At 44.2% G+C, this 23,847-nt stretch overlaps 1 protein-coding gene across 1 annotated transcript in view; it reads left to right on the top strand.

The window, feature by feature from the left end:
- kiaa0586 (KIAA0586 ortholog) overlaps positions 1 to 10,945 on the top strand; it is a 547,244-nt gene extending 536,299 nt beyond the window's left edge. Inside the window, exon 32 of the mRNA XM_078233832.1 lies at positions 10,557 to 10,945. Within this exon, the coding sequence (XP_078089958.1) occupies positions 10,557 to 10,699 (143 nt within the window). The 3' untranslated portion in view covers positions 10,700 to 10,945. The remainder of the gene's footprint in view (positions 1 to 10,556) is intronic.
- Positions 10,946 to 23,847: the final 12,902 nt, after the last annotated feature.

Here is a 23,847-nt window from a genome sequence, read left to right as displayed (position 1 = left end):
CCTTTCTTCATAGTCCATATCCTCCAACCAGGCAACATCCTGATAAATCTCTTCTGCATCCTTTCTAATGCATCAACATCCTTCCGGTAGTATGGTGACCAGAATTGTACACAATACTCCAAATGTGGCCTAACCAAAGTCTTATACAACTGCAACATGATTTTCCAATTCCTATACTCAATGCCCTGACCGATGAAGGCCAGCATGCCATACACCTGCCTTCTTGACCACCTTGTCCATCTGAGTTGCCACCTTCAGGGAACTGTGGATCTGCAAGCCTAGATCCCTCTGTATGTTAATATTTCTAAGGGCTTTACCATTTACTTTACACCTTGTTTCTGGAGTAGACATTCCAAATCGTATCATCTCATAATTGTCCAGGTTAAATTCTAAGTGCCATCTTTCTGCCCAGGTCTCCAGCTGATTTATATCCTGCTGTATCCACTGACAATCCTCCTCACTATCCACTGCTCCCCCAATTTTTGATTCCTCTGCAAATTTACTAATCAGATCTCCTACATTTTCCTCCAAATCATTTATATATAACAAACAACAGAGGCCCCAGCACTGATCCTTGTGGAACACCGCTTGTCACAGACCTCCAGTCAGACAAGTACCCTTCCACTGCTACTCTCTGCTCGCTATGCCCAAGCCAGTTTTGTATTCATCTCACCAGCTCACCTCGGATCCCATATGACTTCACCTTCTGTATCAGCCTGCATGTGGAACCTTATCAAAGGTTTCACTGAAGTCCATGTATACAACATCCACTGCCCTGCCCTGGTCAATTTTTCTTGTCACTTGCTCAAATAACTCAATCATGTTTGTGAGACAAAACCTCCCCTTCACAAAACCATGCTGCCATTCACTGATAAGCCACTTCCAGATGTGAGTACATCCTGTCCCTAAGAATCTTCTCCAAGAATTTTCCCACCACTGATGTGAGGCTCACAGGCCTGTAATTTGCCAGATTGTCTCTTCTCCCCTTCTTAAACAGAAGAGCACTGTTAGCTACTCTCCAATCTTCTGGTACCGCGCCCGTGGCTAAAGAGGATACAAAGATTTTGGCCAAGGCCTCAGCAATTTCTTCCCTCGCCTCTCTCAGTATTCCGGGCATAGACCCTATCTGGCCCTGGGGACTTGTCCACCTTAATGTTTTTCAAAACCTCCAATACCTCCTCCCTTTTTATCTCAACATATCCTAGAATGTCAACATCTTCCTTTCTACACTCATCATCCACCACATCCTTCTCCCTTATGAATACTGATGCAAAATATTTATTAATGACCTCACCCACCTCATCTGGCTCCACACACAAATTCCCTTCACTGATCTTTCCTTAGCTACCTTCTTCCTCCTTATATATGTATAAAAAGCCTTGGGATTCTCCATAATCCTGCCTGCCAAAGACATTTCATAGCCTCTTTTTGCCCTCCTAAGTCCCTGTTTAAGCTCTTTCCTGCTATCTTTATATTCCTCAAGAGTCTTATCCATTTTCAATTTCCTATAATTTATATATGCCTCCTTTTTCATGAAGTTCACAATCTCTCATGTCATCAAGTGTTCCCGAATCTTGCCATCTTTATCCTTCATTTTTACCTGTCCTGAATTGTTAACAACTGACTTTTAAAAGATTTCCACAAATCAGATGTGGATTTACCCTCAAACTGCCGCCCCCAGTCTACATTCCCTAGTTCCTGCCTAATACTGTCGTAGTTAGCCTTCCCCCAGTTTAGTACATTCACTCTGGAACTACTTCTATAATTTTCTACAAGTATCTTGAAAATTATAGAATTGTGATCACTGTCCCCAAAACTGTCCAGGCTCATTTCCCAGAACCAGGTCTAAGATAGCCCCTTCCCGAGTTGGACTATCTACATATTGCCTCAAGAAGCACTCTTGGACACACTGAACAAATGTTGCCCCGTCCAAGCTTCTGGCACTAAAGGGCACTAAAGGAATCCCAGTCTATGTTGGGGAAGTTAAAATCCTGTTGTTTTTACATCGTCCCTTAATCTGCTGACATTTCAGTTCCTCCACTTACGCTGGTTGTTGGGAGGTCTATCGTACAACCCCAACAGTGTGATTGCACTGTATAGCTGTGACATTCTCCCTGATCAATAAAGCAACACCCCTCCCTGAAGCATCTAAGTCTTGGAATGCTCAGCTGCCAGCCCTGCCCTTCTTTCATCCAAGTTTCCGTAATTGCCACAACATCATAGTCCCATGTAGTAATCCAAGCTTTAAATTCATCCGCCTTACCTGTCATACTTTCTTGCATTAAAGCAAACACACTTCAGACCATCTGCCCTGTCATGTTTTGTACACTCTCCCTGTGTTTTATTTCTCTTAGCCTTACGGGACCCATTCACTGTGTGCTCCACAGTCTCTGTTCACTGTACTGTGGCCCTTTTTGATTTTTGTCTTTGGTTTCTCTGCCTTCCACTTTTCCCCTTGCTGCCTTTTGTTTCTGTATCCACTTTACTTCTCTCTGACTCCTTGCATCAATTCCCATCCCCCTGCCACATCAGTATAAACCTTCTCCAACATCACTAGCAAACACTGCCCCTAGGACATTGGTTCCAGTCCTGTCCAGGTGCCAAATGTCTGATCTATACTGGTCCCATCTCCCCCAGAACCGGTTCCAATGTCCCAGGAATTTGAATCCCTCCATTTTGCACCATCCCTCAAGTCACATATTCATCTCAACTTCCTGACATTCCTACTCTGACTAGCGCGTGGCAATAGTAGCAATCCTGAGATTGCTACTTCTGAGATCCTACTTTTTAGTTTAACTCCTAATTCCCTAAATTCAGTAGGACCTCATCCCGTTTTGTACCAATATTGTTGGTGCCTATATGCACCATGACAGCTGGCTGTTCACCCTCCCCCTCCAGAATTTCCTGCAGCCGAGACATGCTTGACCCTTGCACCAGGGAGGCAACATGCCATCCTGGGGTCTCGCTTGCGTCCACAGAAACACCTGTCTATTCCCCTTACAATTGAATCCCCTATCACTATAGCTCTGGCACTCTTTTTTCCTGTGCAACAGAGCCGGCCACAGTGCCAGTAACCTGGCTGCTGCCACCTTCCCCAACCGTATCCAAAATGGTATATCTGTTTTGGAGGGAGATGATCTCAGGGGACCCCTGCACTGCCTTCCTACTCTTCCTCTGTCTGGTGGTATATTCCTCAGTAATTTTTATCCGTGGTGTGACCAACTCAGCGTCGTGGATGCTCCAAAGTGAATCCATCCGCAGCTCTGGAGCCGTCAAGCGGTCTAACAGGAGCTGCAGTTGGACACACTTCTTGCACGTGAAGGAGCCAGGGACACTGGAAGGGTCTCTGAATTCCCACATTGCACAAGAGGAGCATGACATGGGTCTGGGATCTCCTGCCATGATTTAACCCTTAAGTTAATTTACAACAACAGCTACAATGCCAAGAGGAAAGAAAAAAAATAAGAAAAAAACTACTCACCAGTCACCAGCCAATCATTTACCTGTTGGCTGTGATGTCACGATTCGATTTCTTTCTCCCTCTCACTTGCCCTCAGGTCTCTCTCGCTGGTCCGCCTCTCCAATCATCCTGAAGATGAGCATCTCTTTCCCCTCAGCACTGAATTCCCACTGAGCTCCAAATTTCCGATACCCTCACTCTGTCTGAATCCCTCTCCCACTGGCGTAGCCTCTCTCCCACTGTGCAGATCAGAACTGGCTATTCTGCAAGGAGAGAATCAACTCCTGACCCAAAGTCTGTCCATTGTCTACAAGGCATAAGATAGGAATGTGGGAATGCTCCCCACTTGCCTGGATGAATGCAGCTCCAAAAGCACTCAAAAAGCTCAACATCATCCTGGGCAAAGCATACCACGTAATTATCACACCATCTACTGCCTTAAGCATTCACTCCTTTCACCACCAGTACACCATAGCTGCAATATGCACCATCTGCAAGATGCACTGCAGTAACTTGCCAAGGCTCCTTCGACAGCACCTGACAAAGCTGCAACCACTAATACCTAGAGGACAACTGGTGGTGAAAGGAGTGATCATTGTCCCTTGATCATTGCTATAGTGTGAAAGAGGTTCATTGATTTCATCAGTGCAGGAAAGGCAAGTGTCAACCCTTATTCAAGGGCTGAACCCCACTCAAGTTAAATGAAGCATGACTATTTGAGTAAATCCAAGCATGCTTGGCAGCTAATTGAGTGGCTGCAGGTATTCTGGCCACATTAGGTTCATCTTTTTCATCCGACCCTCCATTTGCTCCTCCAAAGACCTCTCATCATCATCCTCCTCCTGCAGCTGCAGTCCTTGCTACAGCTCAATGCTAGAAAAGGTAAAGCTCACTACTATCATTCCGGACACCCTTCCCCGTGATACTAATGGGTGTCTTCAGATCTGTGCAAGCACATGAATCTTATCTTCATCACACCAGTAGATGGTGAGTGACACTCCTTGCACTCGAGGACTTCAGTTGAACCTTGCCTGGGTATCACGTACATGACAATCTTTCAGTGGTTACAGACTAGCTGAACATTGATGGAGTGTAATCCATTCCGATTGATGAATATTGCTGTTTGATCTCAGGGCACATTGATTGCAATGTGTATGCAATCAATCACTCCCTGGACTTGAAGGAATAGAGCCTTATTGAAGTGATCGGTGCAATCGGCAGCAAGGCAAAATGCCTTTCTTGCAGGTTAAAATTGTCCTTCCTTTTACAGTAGATTATCTGCAGAGATTTAGTGTCAGCTCGTTGGTCTAGGGCAGTGGTTCCCAAACTTTTTTCACTGGGCCACACTTTCGGAATAAAAATTTGCTCACGCCACACCGAATTTTTTATTGGTAAGAAATACATTCAAAAACAAAAAAAAACAACTAGCAGTGCTTGATTCATAACATAAAACACAACTACTTTATAATATGATCATGGGACATCTAGAAAGTATAAAACAATGCTTGTTTAAACCATGTTTAAATGTTTCTTTGATTGTCCTTGAATCTTCCCACCACACTTGCCATCCTCTCTCGCAGCACCAGTATGGCACGCCGCACCCTTTGGGAACCACTGGTCTAGGGGTATGAATCTTGCTTTGGGTGCAGTAATTGTGCAGTTTGCGAGAGATCTCAGAATCAAGTACCCGGACAACCCCTCCCTTTAAAAAATGTGGTAGTGTGGTCAAGTGGTCTAAGGCGCTGTATTTAGGATCCAGTCTCTGGAGGTGTGGCTTCAAATCCCACCGCTGCCAAAGTTTCAGCCAGAGCAGTAAATCCTGGAGCCGTCTCATTCTGACTGCTTAATCAGTAATAATGCATTTTGGTAGATTGAACCAGGGCAGGACTTACTCAGTTAATGGTAGGGCGTTGGGGAGAGTTACAGAACAAAGAGATCTTGGGATACATGTTCATAACTCCTTGAAAGTGGAGTCACAGGTGGACAGAGTGGTGAAGAAGGCATTCGGCATGCTTGGTTTCATTGGTCAGAACATTGAATACAGGAGTTGGAACGTCTTGTTGACGTTGTACAAGATATTGGTAAGGCCACATTTGGAATACTGTGTACAATTCTGGTCACCCTATTATAGAAAGGATATTATTAAACTAGAAAGCAGAAAAGATTAACTAGGAGGCTACCGGGACTTGATAGATTGAGTTATAAGGAGAGGCTGGATAGACTGGGACTTTTTTCTCTGGAGCGTAGGAGGCTGAGGGGTGATCTTATAGAGGTCTATAAAATAATGAGGGGCACAGATCAGCTAGATAGTCAATATCTTTTCCTAAAGGTAGGGGAGTCTAAAACTAGAGGGCATAGGTTTAAGGTGAGAGGGGAGAGATACAAAAGTGTCCAGAGGCGCAATTTTTTCACACACGGTGGTGAGTGTCTGGAACAAACTGCCAGAGGCAGTAGTAGAGGCAGGTACAATTTTGTCTTTTAAAAAGCATTTAGATAGTTACATGGGTACGATGGGTACAGAGGGATATGGGCCAATTGCGGGCAATTGGGATTAGCTTAGGGGTTTAAAAAAAAAGGCGGCATGGACAAGTTGGGCCAAAGGGCCTGTTTCCATGCTGTAAACCTCTATGGCTCTATAAATGGACACAAGTGACGGCCCTGGCACGATATAGCATCGATTACCTGGGATTGTGAGATTCTGCAGATGTAACCAGCAGATCCCTGGAAGGAGCCAGAAACAAAGAAACATAAGGCTGTGGTGATTTGATTGCCATTGGCAATGCACGCCCACCTGGTCTACCTGACACAAAGATTTCTTCAGGAGGCTGCAAATATCAACAGCAATCTGATGTGAAAGTCTGAACCTCCTGAGGCACTGGTGCTCAGTCATATCCAGAAGGCTAATCCTCTGCCTGTATACCTTGTGTGGAACGTGGAGTTGAGATCATAACCAGATCTTACTGAATGGTGGAGTAGACCCATAGGGCCGAATGGCCAGCTACTGCTCCCAAGTGGTAATTTCCAATGTTCATATCTCTAGTCTTCCAAATACTCAGTCACGTTAGTCCCCAATGTCATAGAACCCCTACAGTGCAAATGGAGGCCATTCAGCCCATCGAGCCTGCACCGACATCAATCCCACCCAGGCCATACCCCCGTAACCCTTCAAATTTACCCTGCTAATCCCCCTGACACTAAAGGGCAATTTGGCGTGGCCAATCAACCTAATCTGCACATCTTTGGACTGTGGGAGCAAACCGTAGCACCCGGAAAAAACCCATGCACGCATGGGGAGAACATGCAAGCTCCACACACAGTGACCCGAGGCCTGAATTGAACCCAGGTCCTTGGTGCTGTGAGGCAGCCGTTCTAACCACTGTGTCACCTTGCCACCATGTTCAACCTGGCAAGTTCCAGGAAGGCAGGGAAACCTGTGCATTTACTGTTAAAGCCAGAATCCAATGTTGAAGATCCATTCAATTCGGTTTTGCAAATGTTAATAGTAAAACTGTCCCACTGTGATTTCCTACATGCTAGTGAACACGCTCAGGTTAAATGCAAGAAGTCAGTGGGTTCCTGCCAACTTTCCAAGACCACAGCATATTTTGCTCTTTGACTTCCTGCACACACCAACACGTTAAAACTGACCCCACCCCCATCTGCACCCCTCCCCAGGTGTCATTTCACATATTGGGCACCTTATAGAATTAATAAGCAAGTCTAAAAAAAGGGTGTAATTCAATGAGAAATAGGACAAATGCATATATTTTTTCATCAGCTAAAATGACAAATCAGATTTATTTACAACTAAACCAATTTGCCAGTTCTTCACTTTCTTTTTAAGTAGATTCTTGAGGTGCTTCCTGGTCTAACTTCATGTATAGTATCAAGCAGTTCCTCAAAGGTCACTTCATCCTGAATAAACTTCAGCAATGTAAGAACCAATTTAAGGACTCAGCAGGTTTCATTTACTTAAGTAATCCCTTTGAAGTTGTGAGTTGTCAACTCAATAATACTATTTTCACATGAAGCAATACCTGGATTTTCTATTTTCCTTTGGTACTTAAAAAAAAATGCAAATAACAATTTGTGAATCATGGGCCTGAATTTTACGTTTGGGATGCATCCAGAGTCGATGCAGGAAGGAATAGATATGAAACCCACCACTGTCCGAGGTAGTTAATAATGTGACATTACGCTGGCTGGCCAATTAACGGCCATGATGTGGAGATGCCGGCGTTGGACTGGGGTAAACACAGTAAGAAGTCAAACAACACCAGGTTAAAGTCCAACAGGTTTATTTGGTAGAGCAAAAGCCAATTAACGGCCATCCAGTGTGAAATGCGCTCTGTGAAAGACTGAGCACTGTCGAGGAGGGTGGGCACACAGAAAAGGGAGCGCAGGGGCTGTGCTTCCTCAGGAGATACAGCCACTATGGAGCTGTCTGAGAGAGTTGCTAACTTGTAAAAAATAAATAATAGTGGGAAAACTTTGCCACCAATGTCTGGGCAGCACAATCATGCACAGACCTCAATTCCCAGACAGGTTTATTATTGTATTTGAGCCCTGACTTTTATTCACCCCGGATCAAGGCTGCAGCTTAAACATAAAGATTGCCTGACCAATCAGCCCACCCGCCAACCATAAAGGCAGACAGGCCATGTAAAATCCCAGTCAGTGAATTGCTGTTTAATTAATTTAAATTGCATCTTGATTGTTGGCAGGCGCACTTCTGACTCACGCCCGTTGCCTAAAGTTTTGCACAAGGGAGCGATAACATCAGGATATGCACCCGATATCTTCTGGTGCAATTTTACACGCTTGCAGGTCGGGCACACACCCACCTGAGCAACGTTAAATTCAAGCCAAAGAACTGGAGAATCATAAGAAATCCAAATATTTGAAATTAATAGTGATTAGTATCACAAAGCGTGTTCCAGCTTTTTATGAGTAAAATCTGGTCAGTTTTATTACAAATATTGACTTTGTGTTGCAACGTGGTATATTTTATCATAGCCATCAATTCTACAGAAACTTAATGAGTAAGTATGCATAAGGCTCAACATGAATTAGATTTTTAATGAAAATATGTCACGATCACTCCTAGTAAATTACACTAGACAGATAAATAAATGTTTCACTATATTTCGATAAAACTCTCAACATTAATTTTCACCACACTTGCAAGAAACCACCAAAGAGCCAGATGCTGACACAACATAACACCATTCCTTCTGTCTGCTTGGCTACCTCTAGTTCTGTGTCATCCAGCTACAGTTCATCAGTGTTGGGAAGAGCAAAAAATATATATTTAATGCAGAGGACAATGCCAACCTTAAAGAAAACGATTGTTATCGAACTCTGGGACTATCTGTTAGAAATAGCTGAGATTCTACTTGAAGTATTGGAGTGTTGATAGAAAATAATTGAATTATACTTCTGGCATGTGAACTAATTTTACTTATCAAAAATCATGTAACAAGAATGCCTACTGGCATAGAATTGAAAGCTTTTTTTTATGGATGTGCTATTTCTTACAATAAAATACTCCATCCAAGTAACATATGTCTGAGTATATGTTTTCCTCTAGGGGGAAAAACAGGTATTAGTAACACCAATATGATTTTTTGAAAAAATGAGCCTTTGGGATCAATAGAATATCAAACCTCAGTTATCTTAACACTTTTTTTATGTTTCTCTTGGGAATATATTTTATGGTTTTAGGATTAGCAAGATACTTGTACAAGAAATGAGGAATATTTAGAACTGTTATGCATGAGAAATCCCTGCATTACATCATTTACTACTTGCAGTGAAGTTTAATATATATTATACAGTGGAAAGACCAAAAGTTAATTTGCATTTGTTGGCCAAAGAGAATATTTAGGCCAGGATTGTTTCATCCCTTAGATGTAGTATTGGTCAAGTATTCGTATTATTTTTAAAAATCTGGCCCATGATGAACATTTCAACAGCAGCTTCATACTAAGCACCTAGCGTCTAAGTCCTAGAACATCAGATTTGAGTAACTGTCAAACAAAGCGACCACCTGCAGGCCAGTACAGCAATGTATAGTAACACCCCTGTTACCACCTGGAATCCATGCCCAAAGTAATCCACAATCCACACACACACAGTAAAACCCACTCACTACCACAGTGAACAGCATACACATTATCTATACACTCTAGGCTCTAATTGTATATCTTAATTTGTTGTAACTAAAGAAAATAATATTTGAGGTACTAATTACTCAGTTGTCATAGATAAATATGTTTATTTCAGTCCTGTATACAAACCATATAGAGAATTCACTTATATTAGCATCTTTAAGGAGGATATTCTGATGATCCAAAAAGGCACTTACGAGATTGATGTTTCCATTGCTAATTTTTGGAATACACCTAATAAGGCCCACACTAATCCACTTCTGCTTGTGGTGCGTGAAGCAAAAGGACAGCAATAGAATCCCTACAGTGCAGAACAAGGCCATTCGGACCATCAAGTCTGCACCAACTTTCAAACACAGCACCTTATACCAGGCCCACCCACTGGCCTATCCCCGTAACCCCAGACATTTATCCCACTAATCCCCTTAAGCTACACATCTTGGGATTGTGGGAGGAAACCCAGGCAGACACAGAGAGAACATGCAAACTCCACAGTCACCCAATGCTGAAATCGAACCCAGGTCCCTGCACTGAGAGGCAAGAGTGCTAACTACTGTGCAACTGTGTTGCGGTTTTACTCTTTGCTACCTTTCATACCCACTGTGTTTCATATGTTTGATACTTAGGTGTGTGATCATTGTCAATGGTGGTAATCGATTATAAAGCTAGTTATTTCATTTCAGATATTTGATCAGTTTGTTACCAAATGTGCCATTAAAATGACCAAGAATTCCTTCCTTGAATCATAACGGGTTACGACTTAAAGTGAATGTTCTCCACATATCAGTGGATGAAACAATATTGGTGCCACAAGAAAGTCTAATTTGTTTTATTTATGGAAAATCTTCCACTAACCTTAAAGTTACATATATTTTTCAAGATTTTGGAATCTAACTTCATAGCAATGTACTTTCATTATTCTTAAGGTACCCAGGCTGAAAGGTCTTGTGAACTTCAAGCAACTCCTTTGAAAATGTCTGTGACTCTACCTTCCATGAATGAAGAGGACCAGTCTGACAGTATCAGTACTATAGATGCTGATGATACTTCTGGCGCTGAGATATTCTAAACCTTCCCATCAGATCCTTATAAAAGAAGCTTAATATGCAGTTTTTCTATGGATGTTACAGAACGTTGTTATTTGAATGTTTTAAATATGAAGTTTTGATCATTATTTATATTTTCAGTGACAAATGGTAACCATAGTTCAAAAGCCTTTTTAAAAACATTTTTGATTGCAATATGTTGTAATAAATCTGATCCATTTGATTGTATTTTAGTTGCCAATGAACAATAAATTTGAAGTTTGTTTTCAAAGTTTAAAGTTTATTTATTAGTGTCACAAGTAAGTTTACATTAACACTGCAATGAAGTTACTGTGAAAATCCCCTAGTCACCACACTCCAGCTCCTGTTCAGGAACACTGAAGGAGAATTTAGCATGGCCAGTGCACCTAACCAGCACATCTTTCAGACGATGGGAAGAAACCGGAGCACCCGGAGGAAACCCACACAGACGTGGGGAGAATGTGCAGACTCCGCACAGACAGTGACCCAACCCAGGAATCGAACCTGGGTTCCTGGCACTGAGAGGCAGCAGTGCTAACCACTGTGCCACCGTGCCGCCCTAGGAAGTCAGATAATGATTATCTTGTCTTTTCCAGAAAAACATTAAACCCTGATTGATGCACAGTTAGCATCAGTTATTTTAGTTTCTCTCCCACGCCAACATTTCTAGAATAGGAAAATGCCAATTACCATTAAAAGCTGGAGTGATAAACAAAGTGAAATGTCTGGCTGCTGACAGTAATCAAGATTTAACAAGAAGCTTGGTTCTTATTTCAAATCTTTTCACACTCATCAATTTCCACTGAATTTTGCAAAGATCGTTATTAGGCTCAACATTCAGAGATCGTTAATTAGCTCTGTTGACATTTTCCAAATACTTGCATGTTTTCCCTCCACTTACTAATGATGCCCAGTCCATCTCAGATTACCCTGGAAAGACAACATATCTCAAACATTTGAGCAACAGGTGAAGCTAGCTGTTTCACTCTGCTACTGTGCAGTCACACTACGAGCGGTATTCACTGCAGTCATCTCCCTTTAAAACAGATATACTGTTTTGGATACTGTCGAGGGAGATGGCTCACCAAGAGGAAGGTGGCAGCAGCCAGGTTCATGGCACCGTGCCTGGCTTTGCTGCACAGGAGGGCAGGAAAATGTGTGGCAGAGCTATAGTGATCGAGGATTCAATTGTAAGGAGAATAGACAAGTGTTTCTGAGGACGCAAGCGAGACTCCAGGACTTTGTGTTGCCTCCCTGGTGCAAGAAGGAGGCCATTCGGCCCAGTGGGTCGGCATCAACCACAATCCCACCCAGCCCCATCCCCATAATCCCATGCATTTACCCTAGCTAGTCCCCCTGACACTAGGGGGCAATTTAGCATAGCCAATTCACCTAACCCACACATCTTTGGACTATATGAATTTCAGTGCCAGCGTGATGTTATGCTGCACACCCCAGTGTTAGGCAGATCGTATCAAACAACATGTCCCAGCCACTGTTTACAACAGGCAAGGTACAGACCATACCCAACCAGCCCGTGCTTGCAAAACAAAAAACACAGTGTCCAACATTAGATGTGATTGCGCAATTTGCTTAATAATCCTCAGTGTGCTAAGATTTTTGCTGACAACCAATTTAAGATAGTCAATCGGGCTCACAGTATGACACATTTGTGTGTACTGGAAGCTATTAATACGCAAGGACCTATTCTTTGCAGACACAAAGAACAGGTACACACATTGTGCCCATTTCAGCTAAACAAAATAAGTGACAACCACTCGCTGATTCATTCCTCAGGTAGTGCCTTGAGTAATTGAGGTTAAGCTGCCTGGTTTAAAGTTCAGACAATACTTGGCTTGACGGTTCTGGAGCTGTGGTTGGATTCACTTTGGAGCATCCAAGCTGCTGAGGAAGTCGTGGATCGCACTTTCAATGAGTTGGTCACACCACAGATAAAAATTACTGAGAGAGAGGGATTCGGTGACCAGCAGACAGAGGAAGAGTAGGAAAGCAGTGCAGGGATCCCCTGCGGTCATCTCCCTTTAAAACAGATAGAGGGAGATGGCTCACCAAGAGGAAGGTGGCAGCAGCCAGATTCATGGCATCATGCCTGGCTCTGCTGCACAGGAGAGCAGGAAAATGTGTGGCACAGATATAGTGATAGAGGATTCAATTGTAAGGAGAATAGACGAGTGTTTCTGAGGATGCAAGCGAGACTCCAGGACTTTGTGTTGCCTCCCTGGTGCAAAGGTCAAGGATGTCTTGGAGCGGCTGCAGGGCATTCTGGAGGGAGAGGGTGAACAACCAGCTGTCATGGTGCATACAGGCACCAATGATATAGATAAAAAATGGGATGAGGTCCTACAAGCTGAATTTAGGGAGTCAGGAGTTAAACTAAAAAGTAAGACCTCAAAAGTAGTTATCTCAGGAATGCTATCAGTGCCACGTGGTAGTCAGAGTAGGAATGTCAGGATAGCTAAGATGAACATGTGGCTTGAGGGATGGTGCAAGAGGGAGGGATTCAAATTCCCTGGACATTGGAACCGGTTTGGGGGTAGGTGGGACCAGTACAAATCGGACATTTGGCACCTGGGCAGGACTGGAACCAATGTCTTAGGGACAGTGTTTGCTAGTGGTGTTGGAGAAGGTTTAAACTAATGTGGCAGGGGGATTTGAACTGAAGCAGGGAGTCAAAGGGAAGTAAAGTGGGGACAGAAACAAAAGGCAGAAAGGGGAAAAGTGGAAGGCAGGGAAACCTAAGACAAAAATCAAAAGGGCCACAATACAGGGTAAGAGACTGTGGAGAACTCAGTGAATGGCTTCAGTAAGGCTAAGAGAAATAAAACACAGGGAGAGTGCACAAAACCTGACCGGACAGTTGGTCTGAGCTGTGTTTGCTCTAATGGAAGGAGTATGACAGGTAAGGCGGATGAACTTAAAGCTTGGATTACTACATGGAATTATGATGTTGGGTGAAAATTACGGAGACTTGGATGAAAGAAGGGCAGGACTGGCAGCTCAGCATTCCAGGATTTAGATGCTTCAGGCAAGATAGAGTGAGTGATAAAAGAGGTGGGGGTGTTGCTTTACTGATTAGGGAGAATGTCATAGCTATGCAGAGGGAGGACACCTTGGTGGGATCATGCAGTGAGGCCATATGGGTAGAACTCAGGAACAGGAGCAGTGCAATCACAGTTTGGGTTGTACTACAGACCTCCCAACAGCCAGTGTGAAGTGGAGGAACTGATATGTCAGCAGATTGTGGAAAGATGTGAAAACAACAAGGCTGTTGTGATGGGCATACAGGGATGTCCCTGTAAAAATGAAGGATAAAGATGGCAAGATTCGGGAACCCTGGATGGCAAGACAGATTCTGAGGTCAGTGAAAAAGAAGAGGGAGGCATACATAAATTTCAGGAAATTGAAAACGGATAAGGCTCTTGAGGAATACAAAGAAAGCAGGTAAGAGGTTTAACAGGGATTTGGGAGGGCAAAAAGGGGCCATGAAATGTCCTTGACAGGCTGGATTAAGGAGATTCCCAAGGCTTTTTATGAATATATAAGGAGAAAGAGGGTAGCTAAGGAAAGGTTAGGTCCACTCAAGGACAGTGGACTGAATTTATGTGTGGAGTCAGATGAGGTGTGTGAGATCCTTAATGAGTACTTTGCGTCAGTATTCACAAAGGAGAAGGATAACATTTGCTAAACCTAATTGAATGAATCTTTAACATTGGTTTCTGGCTTAAACTGTCAGTGCACAGGTTTCCCCGTCTTCATGCCAGGTTGAACAAGGCGGCACAGTGGTTAGCATAGCTGCCTCACAGCACCAAGGACCTGGGTTCAATTCTGGCCTCAGGTCACTGTCTGTGTGGACCTTGCACGTTCTCCCTTTGTGTGGGTTTCCTCCAGGTGCTCCGGTTTTCTCCCACAGTCCAAAGATGTGCGGATTAGGTTGATTGACCATACTAAATTCTCCCTTAGTGTCAGGGGGATTAGCAGGGTAAATGCGTGGAGTTACGGGGATATGGCCTGGGTGGGATTGATGACAGTGCAGGTTCAATGGGCCGAATAACCGCCATCTGCACTGTAGGGATTCTATGACATTGGGGACAAGCGAGGCTGAGTATTTGGAAAACTAGAAAGCCTTTAAATAGAGATATGAACATTGGAAAATACCATTTGGGGGCAGTAGCTGGCCATTCGGCCCTATGGGTCCGCTCCACCTTTCAGTAAGATCTGGTTATAATCTCAACTCCACGTTCCTCACGAGGTATACAGGCAGAGGATTAGCCTTCTGGATGTGACTGAGCACCAGTGCCTCAGGAGGTTCAGACTTTCACATCAGGTTGCTGTTGATATTTGCAGCCTCCTGAAGAAGACTTTGTGTCATGTGGGCCAGGTGGGCGTGCATTGCCAATGGCAGTCCAGACACCACAGCCCGACAGTTCTTTGTTTCTGGCTCCTTCCAGGGATCTGCTGGTTACATCTGCAGAATCTCACAATCTCCCAGGTAACGGGTGCTATATTGTGCCAGAGCCATCACCTGTGCCCACTTGTTACTGATTAAGCAGTCAGAATGAGAGGGCTCCAGGATTTGCTGCTTTGGTTGAAACTTTTGGCAGCGGTGGGATTTGAAGCCACGCCTCCAGAGACTGGATCCTAAATACAGCGCCTTAGACCACTTGACCACACTACCACATTTTTTAAAGGGAGGAGTTGTCCGGGACTTGATCCCGAGATCTCTCGCAAACTCCACAATTACAGCACCCAAAGCAAGATTCATACCCTTAGACCAACGAGCTGATGCTAAATCTCTGCAGATAATCTACTGTAAAGGGAAGGACAATTGTAACCTGCAAGAAAGGCATTTTGCCTTCCTGCCAATTGCACCGATCACTTCAATAAGGCTCTATTCCTTCAAGTCCAGGGAGTCATTGATTGCATACACATTGCAATCAATGTGCCCTGAGATCAAACAGCAGTATTCATCAATCGGAATGGATTACACTCCATCAATGTTCAGCTAGTTTGCAACCACTGAAAGATTGTCATGTACGTGATACCCAGGCAAGGTTCAATTGAAGTCCTTGAGCATGAGGAGTGTCACTCACCATTTACTGGTGCGATGAAGATACAATTCATGTGCTTGCACAGATCTGAGCATCACGGGCAAGGGTGTCCGGAATGATAGCAGTGAGCTTTACCTTTTCTAGCATTGAGCTGTAGCAAGGACTGCAGCTGCAGGAGGAGGAAGATGATGAGAGGTCTTTGGAGGAGCAAAAGGAGGGTCGGATGAAAAAGAGGAACCTAATGTGGCCAGAATACCTGCAGCCACTCAATTAGCTGCCAAGCATGCTTGGATTTGCTCATACAGTCATGCTTCATATAACTTCAGACAGTGCACCCATCTGGCACACCAACATTGAACCCCCAGTCCTATTAGAAAGCCAGATTCAATTGCCTGCCTCTCCCTGTTCTGTGCTCTCTTCTGCAAAGTGAGAAAGAAGAATTATCAGTGTGAGAAAAGGAGCAAATTGAGAGGATGAAGGGACAGATTTATGGAGGATCACTATGGGACTGGGTGTTCACTGTAATAAGATGAAGCTGGGTGACAGTGGTGGCTGATGTGATATGGATCTGAGGAGCTTTGCGTCAGAGAAGAAGGTGTGCATCTGTCAGGTGTGTTGGTCTGAAACTTGCTGTGTAGGAAAAGGTTGTGAAGTCAGAGTGAGGGGTTCAGCCCTTGAATAAGGGATGCCACTCACCTTTCCTGCGCTGATGAAATCAATGAACCTCTTTCACACTGTATCAATGATCAAGGGACAATGATCACTCCTTTCACCACCAGGTGTCCTCTCGGTATTTGTGGTTTCAGGTTTGTGAGGTGCTGCCGAAGGAGCCTTGGCAAGTTATTGCAGTGCATCTTGTAGATGGTACATATTGCAGCTATGGTGTATTGGTAGTGAAAGGAGTGAATGCTTAGGGCAGTAGAAAGGGTGGTAATTACGTGGTACGCTTTTCCCTGGATGGTGCTGAGCTCTTTGCGTGTTTCTGAAGCTGCACTCACCCAGGCAAGTGGGGGGTATTCCCACATTCCTAACTTGTGTCTTGTAGACGGTGGGCAGACTTTGGGTCAGGATTTGATTCACTCATTGCAGAATAGACAGTTCTGATCTGCACAGTGGGAGAAAGGCTACACCAGTGGGAGAGAAACTGCAGCCGGCAGGAGATTCAGCCAGAGTGAGGGTATCGGAAATTTGGAGCTGAGTGGGAGTTCAGTGCTGAGGAGAAAGAAGTGCTCACCTTTGGCAGAAGTGGAGAGTTGGACCTGTGAGGGAGACCTGAGGGCAAGTGAGAGGTAGAAAGAAATCGAACTGTGATGTCACAGCCAGCAGGTAATGATTGGTTGGTGACTGGTAAGTAGTTTTCATTTTCTTTTGCTTTTTTCTCTCTTGGCATTGTAGTTGTTGTTGTCAGTTAACTTAAGGGCTAAGTCATAGCAGAAGATCTCAGACCCATGTCATGCTCCTCTTGTGTGATACAGGAATTCAGGGACCCTTTTAGTGTCTCTGGTTCCTTCACATGCAAGAAATGTATCCAACTGAAGCTCCTGTTAGATTGCTTGATGGCTCTGGAGCTTTGGATGGATTCACTTTGGAGCATCCATGATGTTGAGGAAGTTGCGGATAACACATTCAGTGAGTTGGTCACACCGCAGATAAAAATTACTGAGGGAGATAGCGAATGGGTGGCCACCACACAGAGGAAGAATAGGAAGGCAGTGCAGGGGTCCCCTGCGATCATCTCCCTCCAAAACAGGTATACCGTTTTGGATACTGTTGGGGGCGATGGCTCACCAGGCGAAGGTGGCAGCAGTCAGGTTCATGGCACTGTGGCTGGCTTTGCTGCTTAGGAAGGCAGGAAAATGTGTGGCAGAGCTATAGTGATAGGGGATTCAATTGTAAGGGGAATAGACAGGCGTTTCTGAGGACGCAAGCGAGATTCCAGGATGATATGTTGCCTCCCTGGTGCAAGGGTCAAGGATGTTTTGGTGTGGCTGCAGGACATTCTGGAGGGGGAGGGTGAACAACCAGCTGTCATGGTGCATATAGGCACCAACGATATAGGTAAGAAATGGGATGAGGTCCTATAAGCTGAATTTAGGGAGGAAGGAGTTGAACTAAAAAGTTGGACCTCAAAGGTAGTAATCTCAGGATTGCTACCAGTGCCACGTGCTAGTCAGAGTAGGAATGTCAGGATAGCTAAGACGAATATATGGCTTGAGGGATGGTGCAAGAGGGAGGGATTCAAATTCCCAGGACATTGAAACCGGTTCGGGGGGATGTGGGACCAGTATAAACTGGATGGTCGGCACCCGGGCAGGACTGGAACCAATATTCTAGGGGGGTGTTTGCTTGTGCTGTTGGGGAGGGTTTAAACTAATGTGGCAGGGGGATGGGAACTGATGCAGGAAGTCAGAGAAAAGTAAAATGGGGACAGAAACAAAAGGCAGTAAGGGGAAAAGTGAAAGGCAGAAAAACCAAAGACAAAAATCAAAAAGGGCCACAGTACAGCGTATAGACACCGTGGAGAACTCAGTGAGTGGCTCTAGTTAGGCTAAGAGAAATAAAACACAGGAGAGTGTACAAAACATGTCAGGACAGATGGTCAGAGGTGTGTTTGCTTTAAAGGAAGGAGTATGATAGGTAAGGCGGATGAACTTAAAGCTTGGATTATTACATGGAACTATGATGTTGTGGAAATTACGGAGACTTGGTTGAAAGAGGGGCAACTGGCAGCTTAGCATTCCAGGATTTAGATGTTTCAGGCAAGATAGAGAGGGTGACAAAAGAGGTGGGGGTGTTGCTTTACTGATCAGGGAAAATATCACAGCTATACAGAGGGAGGACACCTTGGTGGGATCATGCAGTGAGGCCATATGGGTAGAACTCAGGAACAGGAGCGGTGCAATCATGCTGTTGGGATTGTACTAGAGATCTCCCAACAGCCAGGATGAAGTGGAGGAACTGATATGTCAGCAGATTATGGAAAGATGTGAAAACAACAGGGTTGTTGTGATGGGCAGTTTTAACCTCCCCAACATAGACTGGGATTGCTTTAGTGCCAGGGGCTTGGACGGGGCAAAGTTTGTTCAGTGTGTCCAAGAGCGCTACTTGAGACAATATGTAGATAGTCCAACTCGGGAAGGGGCTATCTTAGATCTGGTTCTGGGAAATGATCCTGGACAGGTGATTGATGTTTCAGTGGGGGATCATTTTGGGAACAGTGATCACAATTCTATAATTTTCAAGATACTTGTAGAAAAGGATAGAAGTAGTCCCAGAGTGAAAGTACTAAACTGGGGGAAGGCTAACTACGACATTATTAGGTAGGAGCTAGAGAATATAGACTGGAGGTGGCTGTTTGAGAATAAATCCACATCTTATATGTGGGAGTCTTTTAAAAGTCAGTTGTTAACAATTCAGGACAAGTATGTCCTTGTAAAATGAAGGATAAAGATGGCAAGATTTGGGAACCCTGGATGACAAGAGGGAGTGTGAGCTTAGTGAAAAAGAAGAGGGAGGCATACATAAATTTCAGGAAATTGAAAACGGATAAGGCTCTTGAGGAATACAAAGATAGCAGGAAAGAGCTTAAACTGGGACTTAGGAAGGCAAAAAGGGTCATGAAATGTTCTTGGCTAGCAGGATTAAGGAGAATCCCAAGGCTTGTTATGTGTATATAAGGAGGAAGAGGGTAGCTAAGGAAGGGTTAGGTCCACTCAAGGACAGTGGAGGGAATTTGTGCGTGGAGCCAGATGAGGTGGGTGAGGTCCTTAACGAATACTTTGCATCAGTATTCACAAAGGAGAAGGATGTGATGGATGGTGAGCGTAGAAAGGAAGATGTTGACATTCTAGGACATGTTGAGATAAAAAGGGAGGCAATACTGGAGGTTTTGAAAAACATACAGGTGGACAAGTCCCCAGGGCCAGATAGGGCCTATCCCAGAATACTGAAAGAGGTGAGGGAAGAAATTGCTGAGGCCTTGGCCAAAATCTTTGTATCCTCTTTAGCCCCGAGTGAGGTACCAGAAGTTTGGAAGGTAGCTAACAATGTTCCTCTGCTTAAGAAGGGCAGAAGAGACAATTCGGGAAATTACAGGCCTGTGAGCCTCACATCAGTGATGGGAAAATTATTGGAGAAGATTCTTAGGGACAGGATGTACTCGCATCTGGAAGAGAATAGGCTTATTAGCAATAGGCAGCATGGTTTTGTGAAGGGGAGGTTGTGAAGTGGGCAGCAGTAGTTAGCAATGCGGCCTCACAGCGCCAGGGACCCAGGTTCGATTCCCGGCTTGGGTCAGTCTGTGTGGAGTCTGCATGTTCTCCCTGTGTTTGCGTGGAGTTCCTCCAGATGTTCTGGTTTCCTCCCACAGTCCAAAGATGTGCTGGTTAGGAGTGTTGGCCATGCTAAATTTTCTCTCAGCGTACCCGAACAGGCGCCGGAGTGTGGCAACTAGGGAATTTTCACATTAACTTCATTGCAGTGCTAATGTAAGCCTACTCATGACTAATAAATAAACTTTTACTTTTGTCTCACATACTTGATTGAGTCCTTTGAGGAAGTGACAAGAAAAAATGACAAGGACAGGGCAGTGGATGTTGTATACATGGACTTTAGTAAAGTTTTGATAAGGTTCCTCAAGGCTGATAGAGAAGGTGAAGTCATATGGGATCCGAGGTGAGCTGGTAACATGGATACAAAACTGGCTTGGGCATAGAAAGCAGAGAGTAGCATGGAAGGGTACTTTTCCAACTGGAGGTCTGTGACAAGCAAGGATCACTACTGGGGGCACTGTTGTTTGTAATATATATAAATGATTTGGAGGAAAATGTAGGTGGTCTGATTAGTAAATTTGCAGAAAATACAAAAATTGGGGGAGTAGCGGATAGTGAGGAGGATTGTCAGAGGATACAGCAGGATATCAATCAGCTGGAGACCTGGGCAGAAAGATGGCAGATGGAATTTAACCCAGACAGGTGTGAGGTGATGCAATTTGGAAGATCTACTGCAGAAGGAAAGTATACAGTAAATGGTAGAGCCATTAGAAATATTAGCATACAGAGGGATCTAGGCGTGCTGATCCACAGTTCCCTAAAGGTGGCAACTCAGGTGGATAAAGTTGTCAAGAAGGCAGATGTATGGCATGCTGGCCTTCATCTGTCAAGGCATTGAGTATAGGAATTGGAAAATCATGTTGCAGCTGTATGAGACTTTGGTTAGGCCGCATATTGTGTACAATTCTGGTCGCCACACGACTGGAAGGATGTTGATGCATTGGAAAGAGTGCAGAAGAGATTTACCAGGATGTTGCCTGGTTTTGAGGATATGGACTATGAAGAAAGGTTGAACAAACTTGGTTTGTTTTATGTTAGAGCATTGGAGGATGAGAGGGGGACCTGATAGAGGTTTACAAGATTATGATAGGCTTGGATAGAATGGGTAGTCAGAGTCTTCTTCCCAGGGTCGAGGATCAATCAGTTGGGGGCATAGGTTGAAAGTTTGAGGGGGAAAGTTTAAAAGAGATGTAAGGGGCAAGTTTTTCACATAGAGGGTGGTGAATACCTGGAACGCGCTGCTGGAGGAGGTGGTGGAAGCAGCTTCTATAACAACGTTTAAGAGGCATCTGGATAGATACATGAATAGGCAGGGAATAGAGAGATATGGACCACGTAGAGGCAAGAAAATATTAGATTAGAGAGGCACCCGTCTCGGCACAGACTTGGTGGGCTGAAGGGCCTGTTCCTGTGCTGTACTGTTCTGTGTTCTTTATTCTAACTGTCAGTCACTGTCAATTGCTGCTTTCTCCATGGCAACTCATCCACCAATCAGAGTTCAACCAACCAGCACTCTCTTCTAAAACAATATAAATTGTTGCTTTCCCCTTTTATTGGTATCCTTGCAAAGTGTCCTGATGGGTGCAAGATGACATGTCTCAAAAAATGCTATTCTTCGATTTTCCATTTTCAGAAATCAGAAGAGGCTTTTAAGCATCGTTACAAACAATAAGTACGCCAACTTAACATTGGCATCTTTGTGAAACTTCAGATTTAACTGCACTTAAATCTTACAACAATGAGAAAACTCTGCATCCTTAAGTATTTTATTTCATTCTCTGCCTCTCTTTCTATACATCTTATTCTCTGTTCCAACCAGGCTTCTGACTATATCATTCAGAACCCAACAGCCATTCGGATGTGGGAAGTGGAGGTGGGGTGGTAATGTCATTGGACTAGTGATTCAGAAGTCCAAGCTAATGCTATGGAGACATGGGTTCAAATCCTACCAAGGCAGCTGATGGAATTTAAATTCAATTAATAAATCTGCAATTAAAAACTAGTCTAATGTTGACCACAAAACCATTGTTGATTGTCCTAAAAACCCATCTGGTTTACTAATGTCTGTTCGGGAAGGAAATCTGCCATCCTTACCTGGTTTGACTTCCATGTGACTCCAGGTTGACTCTGAACTGTCCTCTGTCCTCTCTCAGTTGTATCAACTGCTATGAAGGCTACCAATAGGATTGCAATGGGATGGATCACCCGGCATTGACCTAAGCACAGGGCATGACAACAACAAACACAATCCTGTTCAACACTGCAAAGTCCTTTTTACGAACATTTGGGGGTTTGTGTCAAAATTGGGAAAGCTATCCCACAAACTAGTCAAGCAACTGCTTGACTTAATCATACCCATAGAATCATGCCTTACAGACTATTTCCCAGATACCACCATCACCAGAGGTGGCGACACAGTGGTATTCAGATTTTTTTTGTTTTTATTCCAATTCAATCAAATCAAGTCCAATTCAGAGTCTCAATAAGTTGAGACATTCCCAATCCAAGCTGACAAGACAGGGCTCTCACCTCCTGTCTTGGGCTTGATCTACATGATCCAAGCTGATTGGAGTAGGCATAGCTCCTCTTCCAAGGCTTGATCTCATTTGCATCTTAGCCAAAAGGCCGAGATGCCGCTTTTAAAAATTGCTTCAAATGAAGCTAAAATGTAATCTAATGACTTCAACCAGGCACAGCATGTCAATACTACACTTGATCTTAGCCAAAAGGCCGGGTGTTCAGTTAAGCGAGAGTTGTCCTGGGAGTCCTCAACAGTGACTCTGCACCCCATGAAGTCTCATGGCATCAAGTCAAACATGGACAAGGAAACATTCTGCACTTACACCCGATCTACATTTCCCTCAGCTGATGAATCAGTACTCTTCCATGCTGAACACCACTCGGAGGAAGCACTGAGGATGTCAAGGGCACAGAATGTACTCTGGGTAGGCGACTGCAGTGTCCATCACCAAGAGTTGCTTGGTAGCACCATTACTGACTGAGCTGGTCAAATCTTAAAGGATGTAGCTGTTAGACTGGATCTGCGGCAAGTGGTTTAAAAGTTTATTTATTAGTGCCACAAGCAAGCTTACATTAACACTGCAATGAAGTTACTGTGAAAATCCCCTAGTCGTCACAATCCAGTGCCTGTTTGGGTACACTGAGGGAGAATTTAGCATGGCCAATGCATCTAACCAGCACATCTTTTGGACTGTAGGAGGAAACCGGAGCACCCGGAGGAAAACCACGCAGACATGGGGAGAATTTGCAAACTCCTCACAGACAGTGACCCAAGCCGGGAATCGAACTCGGGTCCCTGGCGCTGTGAGGCAGCAGTGCTAACCAATAAAGGGAAAAACTGACTTGAACACATCCTCACCAATCTACCTTTCACAGATGCATCTGTCCATGACAATATTGGTAGGAGTAATAGCCTTGTAGAGACAAAGTTCTGTCTTCACATTGAGGATACCCTCAATCGTGTTGTGTGGCATTGCCATTGTGCTAAATGGGATAGATTTTAAACAGATCTCGCAACTCAAGACTGGGCATCCATGAAGTACTGTGGGCCACCAGCAGCAGCAGAATTGTACAACCACGACCTGTAACTTTGGATCTAAACTCTGAAGTCCTGCCACATCCAGTCATGAATAATAGTGGACAATTAATAGGAGGAGGAAGCTCCACAGATATCCCATCCTCAATGAACGGGGTGCCCAACATATCAGTGCCAAAGGCAAGGATGATGTA

Source organism: Mustelus asterias, chromosome 18, assembly GCF_964213995.1.
Source record: "Mustelus asterias chromosome 18, sMusAst1.hap1.1, whole genome shotgun sequence".
Taxonomy (NCBI): Eukaryota; Metazoa; Chordata; class Chondrichthyes; order Carcharhiniformes; family Triakidae; genus Mustelus; species Mustelus asterias.
This window is presented reverse-complemented; position numbering and strand designations above follow the sequence as displayed.